At 35.8% G+C, this 17,784-nt stretch overlaps 1 protein-coding gene across 10 annotated transcripts in view; it reads left to right on the top strand.

The window, feature by feature from the left end:
• sqa (spaghetti-squash activator) overlaps positions 1-17,784 on the top strand; it is a 282,797-nt gene that overhangs the window by 73,858 nt on the left and 191,155 nt on the right. For 4 of the 10 annotated variants that reach the window (XM_067771746.1, XM_067771748.1, XM_067771742.1 and 1 more), the window contains exon 2: positions 13,735-14,647. In XM_067771746.1, the coding sequence (XP_067627847.1) occupies positions 14,614-14,647 (34 nt within the window). In that variant the 5' untranslated portion in view covers positions 13,735-14,613. Of the gene's footprint in view, positions 1-8,654; positions 10,101-10,332; positions 10,569-12,952; positions 14,648-17,784 lie in introns of those variants that run through there. The other 6 variants (XM_067771745.1, XM_067771741.1, XM_067771740.1 and 3 more) reach the window with 6 other exon arrangements.

Below are 17,784 nucleotides of genomic sequence, written 5' to 3'. Positions count from 1 at the left end.
AGCTATGTGTATTTTAATTAATCAATAAGAGGGTTTGACTATCTAAAACGCCCTATGACTGAACTACTGCAGAACGCGTTCAAATGATTAGATATGTGGGAAACTTCCATTTCGTGAGATATCACAATGTTCATAGTGTCATTGAAAGCACTGCTAGATCACAGAATTATAACTAGTACCGCTTCTTAGTGCATACGTTCTGTGATAGCTCGTAAATAGCGTGATTCAGTGCAGGGAAGTTACTGTTTTGTTCATTTAATTAAATTAATTATTCCAAATTGTATATGAAACCTTTTAAGGCAACGAAATACACCAGCCAACTTTCGGGTACTTATGTAAAGAAAACTCATTATTAAGAAAGTATTTGGGTCAAAGTAATCTGCTGAACATATTAGATACATATTTGGAATAACTTTTTCGGAGTAACTTCAACTTCAGTTTCACACAGTTTTAAGCTAAAAATTGCTCAGCAGCTCTTGACTCTATCAGATAACACTATTCGTATTTTTTCGGAGTAAACTATTTTTTCGGAGTGAATTTATTTTTTCGGAGTTACTCCGAAAATGGTATTTTTAGATTCTCAAGTAGTTTTCGGCTATAAACTACTCAGTAATTTTTAGTTTAAACAGAGATTGCTATTCGGAGTAGTTTACTTTTATCAAAGCACTAAAAAATTACATTTTTTCTAACAGAATTTTTATCTAACGGAAAATTTCATTTAAACTATTAAAGTAATTAGTGAGATAAGCACATTTGTGTGTGATATCGCCACCCGCTGATTATTAGTAAGTGGTGGTTGTGCTAAGATGTAGGGACAGGGAATTATTTTAATCGTGTTGACTAAATTACTTAAGGGGAAAATATAAATTTATCTGAGTGAAATACCATTATAACAGATATAAATCAACGCTGTGGTATGCACCCAACTCCCTCCCTCCCAAGCCACCTTTCCACGCGCTTTAATTGAAAGTGTAATTATTGTAAATTGAGCCGTGTTCACGTGTTATCAGCAAATGAAAGAATGTGCGCTGTTTTCTTTATCAGCTCAAAATGTTAACATTTTTCGTTTTATTTTCATTTAGATTTAGCTATTTGACTTCAACTTCGAATTAATTTGCAAATGTCATTAAATTATTTCTATTTTAGCATAATCAGATGTAACGTATTCTGTCTTTTTTATTACTCAGAGTGTACGTGTACACAAGGGTATTATAAATTGGATTGTCTAATGGTAGAGGGTAATGTCTTAAAGGAACCATGATGAACCGATGACCACGCCCACTTTTTCGATATTGAAAGCTTCGAAAAAAGGAGAATATGCGATGATTTTTACGGATAAAGTAACGAATTTTGATATGTGAGTTGACTTTAGGAGGAGAAATCGAAATTTGAGAATTGTTTGGAAAATAGGCATGGCAGTAAGCGCCCAACGCTTTTATATATTTAATTGTCTGATCAACACCCTAGATTGGTGAGGAGTGTGATGACTAGTACCTAGGACCTACCTAATAATTTTCTAGCTTTTAGTATTACTATTACTTCATGTAGGTAGGTAGGTTGAACTGGCCGGTCCATGAGGACTTCACATAGACTGATTGAGTCCGTAGTGTTACCTGAAGTTTGTTTTAACGACCAAACTGAAAAACCCTATCAAAAACCAGGACCTATGTTATAAAATAACTCCGTCCTCTTGGCAAATACTAGAAGCTTCCTAGGACTTAAGCCACTTGCTGCTTCTAGATCTGACAGCTGTATCACTCCTAATAGCTGGAGTCTTAGCCTGGCAAGTGCAGGGCACGAGCACAGAACGTGCTCGATCGTTTCCTCCTCCAACCCGCACTTCCTACACCTGCTATCATTGACCAAGCCTAATTTAAAGGCATGTGACGCCAGAAGGCAGTGTCCAGTCAGAATACCCGTCATGAGTCTACAGTCCTCTCTTTTTAATGATAGCAGCAACTGTGTTAGTCTAAGGTTGTAAGACCTACACATAATCTTCGACACTTTACAGCCCCGCGCTTGAACCCACGCCTTTTCTGCTTGGTCGATCATGTGCACCTCTCGCCTTCGCTTAATCTCGCCCAATCTAATGGGGACGTCTACGGAGCAAGCTTCAAGGGATGCGCCCTTTTTAGCTAATTCGTCCGCTTTTTCATTCCCATCTATTCCCATATGTCCTGGGACCCAATATAGATGTATGCTTCTCTCTGTCCCGATTCTCTCCAGAGACTGCTTACACTCTAACACGCATTTAGATGCTGTGCTATGCGAGATTATTGCCTTAATTGCTGCTTGACTGTCAATATAAAAGTTAACACGGTTGCAGCTTAAGCTATTCTCTTCCAGGGTTTCTACTGCTTTGGTTACGGCTAATATTTCCGCTTGGAAAACGCTACAGTAATCCGGCAGCCTGTAGGATCTGCTTAATTCCGGATCAGCGCAGTATACCGCAGACCCTACTCCTTCCACTATTTTGGAACCATCGGTGTACACATGTATCGCCTCGTCCGCCATTTGCGCACCCTTGCGCCAACCGTCCACCTCTATTGTGGCCTTAAGATCTCCCTCAAAGTGCAGGTAGGGAATCATGTAGTCTGTTCGTCTTGTGACTGAGGACGCTATACTACTATGGCCATATGGTCGGCGCTCAAGCTGCCCCGAAGCATCGAGCCTGGTTGCGGTCGTTAACGCTTTGTTCTTTGCTACCAGGTCTACAGGTGGAATGTGCAGAATGGCATACAGTGCAGCCGTCGGGGTTGTTTTCAGGGCTCCGGTAATGCAAAGCATCGATAGTCTGCATACCCCCTCTAATTTTTTGAGGTATGTTGTTTTTTGTGTGGCTTTCCACCAAACAAGAACTCCATAGTATAGAATAGGGCTTACAATCGCTGTAAAAACCCAATGAGAAAGAGAGGGCGATAGGCCCCACGTACACCCCAGCATTCTTTTACATGCATAGAATGCCGTTGAGGCCTTCTTGACCCTCTCCTCCACGTTGAGCTTCCATGACAGCTTACTGTCTAGGATGATTCCTAGATATTTTGTGCAAGGTTTCTCCTGTAAGGTCACCGCTCCTAACTTAGGCCTGGTCCAACCTTGGGACCTTGTACCTCTTTGTAAACAAGACCATATCCGTCTTCTCCGCATTGACTTTCAGCCCGACATTAGATGCCCAGGTATGAATATCCCGAAGCGCCCGATCCATCAAAGAACTAATCGTTGGAAGGCATTTTCCACTTATGACAATTGCAACGTCATCTGCGTAAGCCGTAAGTTTTACGGGTCCCTCATCGAATTGCCTGAGCAGTTGGTTGATGATCAGTGTCCGCAGCAGAGGTGATAGCACCCCTCCCTGCGGCGTGCCCCTGTCCACTGATTTCGTGGCCTCGTACAATCCCCATTGTGATGTAATCTTTCTGCAATTTAACATGCAGCCGATCCATCTGATTAAGGCAGGATGTAATTTAATGTAATTAAGACCATCCATAATCGCCCATTTTGCAACATTATTGAAAGCCCCGGCAATGTCCAAGAAGACTCCTAGAGCATACTCCTTATATTCCAGGGATTTCTCTATGCTTATTACCACCCTATGCAATGCGGTGTCTACCGACTTGCCTTTGGTGTACGCATGCTGTGTTGTGGAGAGCAGCTTTTCATCCACGTTGGACTTTATGTACACATCTATCAGCCTCTCAAAGGTTTTGAGCAGAAATGATGTTAAGCTAATGGGTCTATAGTCTTTGGGATACACGTGACCGATCTTCCCCGCCTTTTGTAGAAAAGCTACACGAGCAGTTCTCCAAGAGTGCGGTACATGATTCAGTCTTATGCACCCATCGAATATTGTTTTAAGCCATTCCACGACCGCCCTACTTGAGACTTGTAGCATGGCCGGGAATATACCATCTGGGTCCGGCGATTTAAACTTAGAAAACGTCTTCACTGCCCACTCGATCTTGGTATCGGTCACCAAGCCCGGCACCACTAGCTCCGTGATCGAAGTGTGAGTGATGTCTGCTGGTTCTTCTAAACCATCTCCCGATGGGAAATGTGTATCGAGAAGCATCTCAAGGGATTCCTCGCTATCACGTGACCATTCCCCGTTCTCTTTCTTTATTAGTCCCTGGACTATGTTTCCCTTTGCTAGGACTTTTTTCAACCGTGCTGTTTCACTGGAGCACTCTATGTCCGTACGGAAACTTTTCCATGAGTTTCTCTTCGCCCTGGTAATTTCACGCTTGTAGATCCTCAGTAGATCCCTGTACTCGTCCCGACACGCTTCGCTTTCCGCGCTCTTTGCGAGTTTAAACATTTCTTTTACCTGTCTTCTTAGAAGACTCAGCTCATTGCTCCACCATGCCGGCTTTGCTTTTCCTCTGAATCTTCTTAGAGGGCAAGCTTTGTTATACGCAGTCATAAGCGTCCTTGTTAGGAATTCATTCGAATCCTCCAGTTCCTCTACATTAGCAACCTCTTTGGGTTGTCCCAGTTTCGTTTCTACATGTTTCTGGAATTTAGTCCAATTCGTTGCCCTAGGGTTTCTAAAGGTTCCTCCCTTCTCTAACCTCTTTAGTGGGACGCTGAAGCTTATATACGCATGGTCGGAGAAGGATGGTCTATCGAGAACCATCCAATCATACCTTGATATATCACGCTCGGAGCTCAATGTAATATCCAGAACATTGCTGGATGTTGGACCAATGTATGTAGGAACATTTCCCCTGTTGGCTATCTGCAAATTGGTTTGCAGGATGTAACAAAATAGAGATTCGCCTCTCTCGTTCATATCTGCTCCTCCCCACGCATTGTGGTGCGCATTTGCATCTGCGCCTATGACTAACCGCCCTTTGCGCCCTTCCTCCTGTACTAGCCTTTTGCACTCCATCGGTGGAACCTTCATGTAAGTATTGTTTTCCATAAAACCGTTTAACTAAAAAAATTTTTTTTAATTATTTTATTTAAATTGATCTCTCATATCACAATATCTAAAAGTGTGTTAGATTTCAAGCACTCCCTGGAAAGAATTTGGATAGGGAGCAATGTACTACTAAATATTGGTGCATTTCTGCCACGAAAAGTTTCTCAGTGATATCCCATCTGCCTTGAAGATGCCGTTCGGAGTAAGTCCCGTCCCGCCAATTTTCTTGAAAAATTAAAACACGACGCAAATTAGAAGAGAAACTCGACCTAAAATCTCCTGGGAGTTTATCGCGCATGGCATTTATTTATTTTTAATATTGGGTTAAATTTAAAAAGGAATTCTGATTGATTCTTAGAAATATATTTTTTTTTCTAAATTTTACGTATTAAAATTTCAATACTTTTAAATTTCAAAATGATCAACCCAAAAAAATGCGAAATTATTACAGAATACATTTCCTACAACATTTAATATTTAATCTCTAAAAATTCGATATTCATGTATGTAGGTACATACATAAACATATGAAAACAAGTATACATCTACATAAGACTGTATGGCAAAAAAGCAGGAAGCTTGCTTGCTAGGCAAAACTGAAGTTATGAGCAGCGTTGACAGATTAACGACGCCGTCGTCATTTTGACGATTTTCAACTAGAATGACGCTTGGACGATTTTGTAATTAAAAATGACGATTTAAGTCTGACTTCTGTGTAAGATTTATTTTAAATATTCAAACACCAAGAAGTATATCCAATAACGTTGATTTTAGATGGACACTACAGTAATAAATATTGAAGTGATCAACTTAGCTCGTGAAAACGGAGTGGTGATGATATCATTGCCTCCTCATTCCACTCATAAAATGCTTGTCTTGCGATTGAGACAGAGCAGTCAAGAGCCCACTCAAGACTTATTACAGTAACGAATTAAAGCGTTTTATGAGAGAAAATGGACGAAAAGTTACTCAATTCGATTTAGTTGGTCTCTTTTCCAAAGCGTATTATAAGGTTTAGGCTGGCCAGGTTGCAGTTAATGGTTTCAGATGTACTGGTATATACCCATTCGATCAAAATTTTTTACTGATACAGACTATATTGCTGCAAATGATATGTATGAGCACGTAGCTACCGAAAACTCTGAAGTTCCCGAGCAAAATAATGCAACATCGGAGACTGGACGTACTCTTACTTCACCGACATCTAATACAAATCGAGTGACTTCTCCCGAACCTGTGGCATCAACCAGTAAAGGGGTCGTTTCACCATGGCAGATTTTACCATTGCCAAAGATTATAAAGCCAGTTGCTACCGGAAGAGTAAGAAAGTCAAAAGCAACAGTATTAACAAAATCACCATAATCAGTTGGAAAAAAGCATTCGGAAGATCCGGGAAAAGTGAAGCCAAAAAATAAAAAAGAAAAGGAACTTTCCAAAAACTAGCAGCGAAAGCTAGAAAAGCTGAATGTGAAGAATTAACCAGTGACTCCGAGGTAAGCGTCGTCTACGCATAATCGAACCAAGGGGATTTTGTTGAAATGCGTCAAGACGGAGCAATTTGCTCCTTTTGCGAAAAGTTAAGGAAGGACAAAATAAATGTATCAGAATGGAATGCCTTTTTACAATGCGAAACGGTTTGAGCTCATAACGTCTGCATTCCCAAAAAAATCCAATTTTTATTTGCGAGTCTTGCACAAATTGAAGTTTTTAAGCAATTTTGATATTTCCAATAACTGATTTATTTTTAATATCAGCGAGCCAAGGAGGCATTTTATTTTATCTTTTGAGAAGCTATTTATCTTTTATTAATAAAATTGGTAAATTTTAAAAGAAGTTATTTAATATTTTCTTTAGTAAAACTGATCTGGGTATTATTTGGGTTAAATGGTATATTATACCAAATTAGTCTAGATTTGCGTACCACATTACCCGCCAATTTTTGTGGAAGCGGCATTTCGGGCTCGTCGTTCGTGATTTTTTTTTTTACTTTTTTTTACTTTTGTTAAAGTATGCTATAGATGATATTTCACCAAATAAAATGTGATGAAAAAGAGGTGAATTGGACTTTTGGTTAGGCCAAAATTACCGAAAAACTAAACGCTTTTTTCTAAACTAAATTTAAACAAAACAAAAATCCGAAACCGTTTGGAAACTGATACATTAAAAGGAATATTGCTAGCCCAAAATTATTTAAAATTTAGTAACTTTTCCTGTCATAATATTGAACCGCAAATAAATATGCTAAAAAAAAATGAACGCGAAAATGTAGAACTAAGAATATAATATGATATAGAGGGTTCGATTCGAGCTCAAAGAAAAAAATAATAATTGTTAAAATTACTGAAAACAAGTACCCTATTGTATTTAATACAAAATCTGCCTTTTAAGGCGTTTCTGTCAATTATAAAATAAAACGAAATGAATTGAAAACGATTTTATATGTTGTATATGGTAACAAAAAATTACAATCAAATACAATTTTCAGAAAAGAGCTTTTAACCCTAAAAAGTTAATGTTATTTTTCTACCCTAGAAAGATAACGTACGCCTGAGAGACGTGTTCAAGTTTAAGGACCCTGAAGATATAAAAAAACTCACATTTTTTTTGGTTTTTTTTTTTAAATTTATTATTGATATATATTCACTTGTTTTAAATGTTTTTTAAAGAAAAATATTGTTTTTTTAATATATATAAAAAAAAAGTTTGACTTGTGTTGGACTTGTCCTTACAAAAATTAGTCTTTTTCGAATGACCTCTGTTTATACCAAAAAAATTTAAATAAAATACATTTTTTGTATTGAATGAATTAACTGTTTTAAACTATACTTAAAACATATTAGCTAAAATTTCCATTTTAGGCAAAAATTGCATATAAAATTTGTAGTCACGTAAAAGATAACGATACGTCTCTTAGACGTATTTTTAAAAAACAATCGTATATATTTCAGCAAACAAAAAAGTTACTAAGTTGGAAATGGTAGCTAAGTAAACTGAGAATGAGAATGTTCTCTCTTTATGATTGTGGGAGACTGAGAGCAAAATTAAAACGACGTACGTCTGGCAGAACTGACTACCCTTTTGGGCTCCCCTCTTGAAATGTTTAGTTGTGCCTCTATACTTATGGAAAGGAATGGAGGGCAAGAGCAAACCGATTGTGATAAGAAAAAACAAACGCAACTTACCAACAAAATTTCAAGTGCACGCCAAATTTTTCTAATACACCCTAATGTACTTCCCCATTACTCATTTAAAATCGAACAACTCTAATTCCTCTATTCACATGTGCTCAGGCTTTGTCTATACAATTGTTTTCTGTATATTTTTAGCACTCTACCAACAAAACAAAGAAAAGCGCAAATACTAGAAAAACACGACAACAATACAGCACACAGACCAAAGCAAGACCCAAGAAAAAGTAACCAACCAAGTAGACAAACAAATTTCAAGTCAAAACAACCTAAATTGTAAACGTGTGTCGTTGGCCGTGGCTAAGATGACTAGGCGCTCAGCAAATAGCAGCAAGCAACTACCAACTGTCAACAACAACAACAAGCATATCAGACACAACAACCACCTAAAACCAACAGTCAACAGCCAAACAAATAGCCCAATAAAAACCGTCAATACAAAATTTTTTTTTGTTGTTTGTAGTACATTGTGAAAAACTCAAAATAACAACAAAATGAGCAAACACGAAAAAAATTGGTAATGGACTGATAAAGGCGGCGGCGGCGAGTGAAAGACTAACTTTGTATGGGCGAGTGTATATATACAGCGCGCCACAATGAGCGAATGTGATTTGTTTTGGGGAGCGCAATGTTGCCATTGGCGCACAGTGGTTGCGTTGGCTTTGTTAGCGGCACAAAAAATTCTCAAAAAATCAGGGATCAGTTTTTACAGTTGGTTTGTTGTAGTCGTACAGTTGTCGTAGGAAACAAATGCTGCTATTTTTTTTTTTCGAAATTCGGAATAAATCTGGGAAATAAAAAATTGCCTTAAAAAATGTGCCGATAAACGAGGGAGCCATTTCAATAATTGCTCTTTCACCAAAAATTGTAATAAGTTACAATCTTCGAGGCTGTAGAAGTCTTCATAGCATTCTCGTGTAGCAACCATAGTCACTTTACGGGATCCAAAAAAGACACCGGTTGCGGAAGAGTAACCGGTTAAAAATAGGAACCCGTTTGCGGAAAAGTAGCCAGTTCCAAATATGAACCCGGTTGCGGAAGAGTTGCCATTTCCAATAAGGACTCAACTACAGAGAGTTATCGATTCCAAAAAGAACTCAATTACAAATACTAACCGGTTCGATATAAGAACCCGGTTGCGGAAGAGTTACCGGTTCCAAATAAGGATCCATCTGCGGAAGAGTAGCCAGTTCCAAATAAGAAACCGGTTGCGGAAGAGTTGCCGATACCAATAAGAATTCAATCACAAAGAGTAACCGGTTCCATATAAGAACCTGTTTGCGGAAGAGTAACTGGTTCCAAATAAGAACCCGGTTGTGGAAGAGTTACCGGTTCCAATAAAAACTCAAATACAAATAGTAACCGGTTCGATATAAGAACCCGGTTACGAAAGGTTAACCAGTTCCAAATAAGAACTCGGTTGCGGAAGAGTAACCAGTTCCAAATAAGAACTTAGCTGAAAAGCAGTAACCGTTTCCAATAAGAACTCAATTATAAAACATTAGCCGGTTCCATATAAGAACCCGCTGACATAGAAGTAACTGGTTTCAAATAAGAGTTACCATAAGAGAGTAATGGGTACAACAAAAACTGATTGCAAGAATTTACCGCTTCGAAGTTAGTTAGCGGTTCCAAAAGAATAACCAATTGTAAAAAACAACCGGACTCAAAAAAGTAACCGGTTTCGAAAAAGTAAAAAAACTCACATTTTTTCAATTTTAAAAATATAAATTTTTCGCCACTACAGAGGGCAAATCGATCACTGTATGCCGGTACTATTGAGATTTTTTTGTGTATGAAATGCATGTCTCGCCAGCCAGTACTCAGCTGTTGGTCAACAAGTTCGCTTGCTTGCTCATTAAGTACCAAACGTAAAAATTCAAGTTGCGCGCTATGTATACCCGTTTGTACGTACATACGTACGTTTGTTAAGGGCTGGCGTGATACAACTTACTTGTTGGTTTATATAGAGAAAGGCACGCATTAAATGGGTGAACATTATATTCTTATTATTAATTTTTTTTCTTTTTCGATTTCGGCGTAAACGTGCTAATTTCTCAATAGGTACGCGTTTGTAACGTGTGCCAGTGGATGAAGTAATATTGAGGAAATTTTTAAGATTTTTTTTCTTGCTGAATTTTTTGGTGCAGGAATCATTTAATTTAATGAGTTTTACAGCGATTGAAAAAGTGTTAGAAATAGAAATATGGGGAAATGGTATGGTGTTTTGAAAGAAAAAAAATATATGGTTTTAGTGGAAAAAAAAAAATAAAAAAAAAAACAAACCAACAAAAAAAACAAAAAAAATGTGTTTTTCAAGTGTGAAAGTTTGAAAACTGTATGTAATTGTAAAGATTTGGCTAAAAAATATCCAAGAGCAGGCAAAAATATGTTAATATTCAAAAGCTTAAAATCAATTTAAATTATCAAAGGAAGATTCGAATAAATAGTAAAAAAAGGTATTTAATAAAAAATCTGAAGAGTATGCAAAATTTTATTCTGCATAGTGTCAGCATGAAGTTGAATGAAGAAAAAAATCAACCTCCGAAAAAATTTATCTAGAATTGTGTTCTAAATAGTTTTGAAAAATTTAAAATCTACGTTTTTATATCCAACCGAAGTAAAAATTAGAAAATAACATTTAATCACAAATTTAACATTAATTAACAAAAGGTGGAATGATTCTTACTTAGTCACTTAATTGGCGCTTAACCGTTTAAACGGCTATGTACGCCCAACAAGGCGCGCCAGTCGCTACTTCGCTCTGCCAACTGGCGTCAATTGGTCACACCAACGAAGTTTAAATCGCTTTCCACCTGATCATTCCAGCGAAGTGGGGGCCACACCCTTCCTCTGCTTCCATAGGCGGGTTCCGATAGAAACACTTTCTTGGCCGGAGCGTCATCTTTCAGCTCGTATAGCTCATCATTAAATCTTCTTCTGTACCCGCCATCGCCAACGCGTAGAGGTACGTAAATCTCCCGAAGAACTTTCCTCTCGAATACTACCAGAGCCGCTTCATCTGATGTTATAATGGTCCACGCCTCTGCACCTTATAGTAGGACGGGTACGATAACTAACTTGTAGAGCACGACTTTCGTTTGCTTGGAGAGGACTTTACTTTTCAGTTTCCTACCTAGTCCAAAGTGGCATTTATTGGCAAGAGTGGTTCTTCCCTTGATTTCAGAGCTGAAGTTGTTGTTAGTGTTAATGCTGGTTCCCAAATAGAACGAAGTATTTTACTATTTCGAAATTATTTCTGCCAACAGTAGCGTGGTTGCCAAGGCGCTGCCTCTTTGCTCGATGACATCAGGTATTTCGTTTTATCTTCATTTACCATCAAACCCTTCTTTACCGCTTCTTTTTCCAGTTCCGAATAAGACGAACTTACAGCGTGGGTGTTCACGCCAATCATATCAATGTTTCAGATCGGTTAAGTTCTGCAGCTAGTATAATTTTCTCCATCATCAAAATCAGTGGAATGATTCCCCATAAATAATTTACTCAAACGCCATAAATAATGTACTCAAAATAAAATTACCTAAAACAAAATTTAATTGGCGTTATAACCCCTTTGAAGTGTTCACAAGGTTAACTGATCTTATGTCACCCCACCATAAAATTTTTGCATTCTCATTGGTCCTTGATACGTGTGCACATTTTCAATTAAACTTATGGCCATTTAAAGTGGTCATAATGTTAATTCACTTTATGTCATTTGAGCTTAGGTGTACCCATCATCAAATTATTGCCTTGTCATCGGCCCTTGAGACGTTGGGAAAGTTCCAACTAACCTTATGGTCATTCTAAATAAGGTCTATTGACCCTATGCCCGTTGATCTTATGTTACCCCACCATTAAATTATTGCATTGCCATCGGCCCTTGAAACGTGTGCAAAGTTTCAATTAGACTTATGGCCATATGAAGTGATCATAAGGTCAATTGACTTTATGTTTCTTGACCTTATATTACCCCACCATGAAATTTTTGCATTGTCATTGATACGTGCGCAAAGTTTCAATTAAATTTGTTGCCATTTGAAGTAGTGATAAGGTTAATTGACTTTATGTCCTTTGAGCCTATGTCACCCCATCATCAAATTATCGCCTTGTCATCGGTCCTTGATACGTGTTCAAAATTTCAACTAACCCTATGGTCATTCTAAACAACGTTAATTGATCTTATGTTCGTTGACTTTATGTCCTTTGAGCTTATGTCACCCCACCATCAAGTTATTGCATTGTCATCGGTCCTTGATACTTGTCCAAAGCTTCAAATTAATCAAACTTTTTTGTTTTATGAAACCGTGAGCAGTTTGAAAGTATTTTTTTTTATTCGTTGGCAATTCGGAGATTTTCGGAGAGCTGAAAAGATATTTTAAATATATAAAATTTTCAGTCATTTCAAGTGAAAAGTTCATATTTTAATTTGAAGTCAGTAAAATTTTTTGAAAAATTAAAAAGGATTTTTTTGTTTACTTGTGAACAGGAAGATTTTCTGAGTGCCCAAAAAATTTTACAGCAAAAAGAAATTTATCAGGTTTTTTAGGTCAAATGTTGATTTCTTCATTCATAAAGAGCAAATCATTAATTAAATGTAATTTTTTTTTTTTCGGAGAATTTCGCAGTGCCGTAAAATTATTAAAAAACATAAAATTTTTACAGATTCGAAGTGAAATGGTTCTTCTTTCATTTTCAGTTAGTAAAAATTCTTAAAAAATAGAAGGGGCTTTTGTTTATAATACCTGCTAATTGGACGATTTTCGAAGAGGTCAAAAAATATTAAAAAACACAAAAACTCGTCAGTTATTTTAGGTCAACCTTTGACTTCTTCATTCTTAAGGTGCACAAAAAGCAAAAGCAGTTCAGAAGGCACTTTTTATTATTCGGAGAGGACAAAAGATATTGAAAGACAGCAAAACTCTCAGGGATCATGAGCGAAATGTAGCGAATTTCCATTTCTAATTAGCCCGTCTTTCTATTGAATCACAATTTTTATATTCGGAGAATATAGGATGCACAAAAATATTAAAAAACATCAAAATACTTTGAGATTTTCGCTGAAATATAACGAATTGACATTTTTAAAGCGCTCGACATTCTAGTGAATCAAAATTTTTTGCTTTTGGAGATTTTCTGAGCTATGTAAAAATTTTAAAAACCATAAAATATTTTGGGAAAAACGATGCTCACTCCACTTTTGATGCGCAAAAAAATATATAAACAATTTAGGAAAGTCATTTTTTGTTATGTCCGATAATTCGGAGACTTTCAGAGTATCTGAAAATAATTAAAAAATAATAAAAAAACCCAACATTTTGCATCACAATAATTCGGAGACTTTCGGAGTGCCTGTAAAAAATTAAAAAAATTAAGTATTTTCCATCAACATGTTTGCTTAACGTGCTCCAAAAAATTCGGAGTGCTGAAAAATTCGCAAAATAATGTCATAAGCTATTTCGACAAATGTTCAAACATTTTTAGCGCATGAACGCTATTAAAAATTATTTGGCTAAAATTTTTGTAAAATAAAAATAAAAATTGTGTAAACAAAAAAGCAAAGTGGGAGTAAATATTAAACACAAAAAAATTTTATTCAAAAATTCCAATCGCCTTTTATTGCAGTTTCACAGGGAACCCACTAAAATTGTGTGGTCAAAAATATTAAACGCAAAATATACTAAAACGAAAATTGAAAAAAAAATTTATAAATGTGTCCGCGTACATATTTATGCTGCATTAAAAATATTGAAAAAAATATACAAAGATTATAGAAAAAGAATTTTCTCTTGCGTCAAAAAACCAGAAATCTATACATTGTACAACACCATAATAACCACAAAGGCGATAACAATAAAAATACCAACGGCAACAACAATAAAAATATTGAATTCTAGTCAATACTCTGTATACTAATCAAAGAAAAGAAAATTTTGCTTAATCGCTTGCAAAAGATTCACAATAAAATAAAATGGGCAACCTGATGGTGCTAACTATAAAATAATTATACAAAGAAAAGCAAAAGAGGTGGTGAAAATAAAGCAATAAATAATATAAGCAAGCAATCAACAGAAAGATCGCTGTCACAAAAAAAATTTTATTAAAAAAAAAAATTTCAAAAAAAATTTTCAATTGAAATTAAAAAAAAAATCATCACAAAAAAGTGTCTCAAGTGCTATTATAAAGGTCTAAAAATAAAAATGCGAACAAAAATTAAATTTTATTTGTGAAAAGTTTGTTGATAACAAAGTGTGAAGTGCCAATTGAATGATTACTCAACAGCTTGTCAATTAAATACCCAATTGCCAACTGCAATACCTTGAACGAATTCCTAACGCAAGCAAGAGCAAGGTTGTTTAACACTGCACCCGGCTAATAACTCTCTTCGCAGATAGAAAGAGATAGTGAAGAGAAACTTTTCCTTTGGTACCGGTTTTCAAAGCAAAAATCATCAAAATAGGTACCCGACTACGTGAGCATAAGCTCGAGAAAGACAACAACAATATGATATATATAGATGATTCAGAACCAGAAGGTGGTAAGTAATATTGCCGATATTTATTTACTTGCTATCAATATTTACTATATAATAAATTTCTAATGACTTTGTATTAACTTTAATAGTCTAATTGGTGCTTGAAATGTTTGCTACATGAAAAATATTTCAATTTCTGATAACAACTTCTTGCTACCGCTCCCTAGCCTATTTTTTGCACTTTTAGTGCGATTTGTTAACATTTATTTTTAAATGCACTTGAACAGTTTTTTATCAGCTGAATGAATTTTTATTTGTGAAAGTATATAGTTGAACGGTTTGTGCTTGTAAAGTACCTTGCAAACTGTTGGGGAAAAGTATGCTGGAAATATTGTAACGCATTTTGGGAAATTCCGCTTATTCAGTATTGCAAAATGGTCTTTATTTGGACTACTTTGGGAGTAGAACTTCACTACTAGCGTGTTTAAGTCAAACTGAATAGTTATTCCTCAGCTTGCGCTACTTTTATACTCTCTGTTGCCTCGTTCGCATATTTCTCATAAGGTCTACACTTTTCACTAGCATGGAACAGTTGTATCGCATACTTGGTTATTTAGCTATATGCGTGGGAATGTGTGAGTAAAACTTCTGCTCTTAGCTGATGACTACATGTGTGTATGCGAGATATCTCTTCACTTCGAGCTGCTGGTTATGTGTGTGGAATATTCTTCGCTGCCTTGTACATAAGTGTAGCTGCTTGCTGTTTTTGTTGTTGTAATTATTTACTAACAGCATAGTTATGCCAGCATTCATCACAACATTAAACTCTCTTATTTCCCCCTTCCTTTCAATTTTTAAATAATACACATTTAGAACATTTCGAGCTAATTAGAATTTTTGGAGATCTTTAGCAATCACAGCCGGTCACCTGGTAGGCTTGCGAGCGATCTTTGAAGTTTTCGGAGTTACCCCGAATTTTGGGTACGACTCCGAAGCTGGGGACTAACTCCAATTTCGTTGAATAACTTCGAATTTTAAGATGTTTTTAGTAGCAACGGCGCATTTTGGACCAATACATAATTTTTTAAATAACTTCTTATTTCAGAAACTTTTAAACCTGTATATATGTACATACATACAAGTTTATATACATATTTTGGAGTTATAAAGATATGTTTATTATCTTTTTATATTCTAGCTAGTAAATTCTAATTTCTAGAGTTCATTTACAAATACAGCAAATTTTCTTGGAGGCATTTGAATGAATTTTCGAAGTTACACCGATTTTTAGGTATGAATTTATATAAAAAAATCAAATTCTGTGTGTATGTTTGCTATGGAAACGTATTTCCCACACTACATTCATCACCAAATTTTGGTTATGCGTTCCTTCGATCAACGGGAAGGTTTTAGGCTAAAAATAATTTCGATTATAAAAGGGGCGTGGCACCTCCCATATAAATGGAATTTTTGGTACTGCATAACTTTGAAGATATACATGCCAGATCAGTGAAATTCAATAAGGAGTTATATGAGGTCAATCCCTAACCCTAAAGAATGCTCATACCACAGCTCTCAATGATTCCTACAGATTTGCCATTCAATTTTAAGTGCTTACAGTTTCCTGTACGCCTTGCTTTTGCAATTACAATCAACAAAGCACAAGGACAATCGCTTACTGTAGCAGGCTTAAATTTAGAGAGTCCGTGCTTTTCCCATGGCCAGGTATATGTTGCTTGCTCTAGAGTTGGAACACCAAAAAATGTGTTTATCTTTGCACCGAACGAATAAACCAAAACTATTGTGTACCCATATGCATTACAATAAGATACAAGAATAAAATGTTTTAACAGAAAATTTCAACAAATATACCTACAAAATTCAATTCAATTTAGAGAACAATAAATTAACAAACAAAACAGAAAAAATAACGAAACATTCATTCGATCTCGGGCGTTACAACGGACGCCGGGTAAAACTAGTGACTTTATAGTTATTAGATAATCCATTTCAATAGAGACAACGAATGTCGTAACTAATTACAAATGTCTAGAACTTAGTAGTAGTAATTTTGAAAGATTTTAAACGCTGCTTCATACAAAAGTCCACAAATTTATATATTTCACGTTACTGGCTTTTTTTTCGTCATTCTACTCCGAATTTTGATTTACAAAAATTATCCTTCATCCTAGAGGCAACGAACTATTTTTTTAATTTTCGGAGTTACTCCGAAATTTTGGTATGACTGCATGGTTAAGTGATAACTCGAGTTTTAATAAAAATGTTAAGGGTATTTTTCTATAGTGACCACAAATTTCGTGACTATTTATAAATAAATACCGGAGTTTTCATGAATAGCTCCAAAGCAAGCAGTAGCGAATTTCGGAGCTATATAAAATAATAAATAAACTCTAGAAATTTTAAATACTGATTCGTAAATATTTATATATTTCGAAGTAACTCGCGAAATTCGTCTTCATTTTCATACGTGATAGATTTATTTCGAATTTCTTGAATTCAGATACAAGAATACGCTTACGAACGATTTTCGATCTTTTGGGATCTACTACGAAATTCAAAAATAACTACAGCTTTAATGATAAACTCCGAAATTAAAGAGCGTTTTCGGATATCTACAAATGTATTAAATAAATTCTAATTGTGAGATATTTTAAACACTGTTTCATAAAAATTTATACATTTAGGAGTAGTTAAAAAAATTTTGTTTAATTTTAATTTTAACTTATTATTTTCGATTGACTTAGAATTTCATGAGTTCATATATAGAATTAATAATTCATTTGAGGGATGTGCGAACAGATATTTAGAATTTTTTTTCGGATTTTTTTTTTATCACTGAAATTAGGAAAATAGCTTCAATTTCAACGAAACATAACCACTCACCTGCATCGATTTACAAATTTTTACTCCGAATTTCATGCTAAACCAGTTTAATGAGGAGTTATTTATCAATCGAACTCTTAACTATTTTATATGCAGCTGCGTGTATGAGGGCTAACCGCAACACTCCAGGCAAGCTTCCTAGGTAGGCATTTCCCTTCTTCATAGACGGTAAGGGGTTCCCAATAGTAAACAGAAGAGATTTCCAACGACCCCATCGAGGTAGGTGTGTTCCCTGCTTATTTCCTAGGAATTGAATGGACACAAATATTTTCCCCATGGTGAGTATAGGACTAGTC

This window comes from Eurosta solidaginis, chromosome 3 (genome assembly GCF_040869045.1).
Source record: "Eurosta solidaginis isolate ZX-2024a chromosome 3, ASM4086904v1, whole genome shotgun sequence".
NCBI classification, from domain to species: domain Eukaryota; kingdom Metazoa; phylum Arthropoda; class Insecta; order Diptera; family Tephritidae; genus Eurosta; species Eurosta solidaginis.
This window is presented reverse-complemented; position numbering and strand designations above follow the sequence as displayed.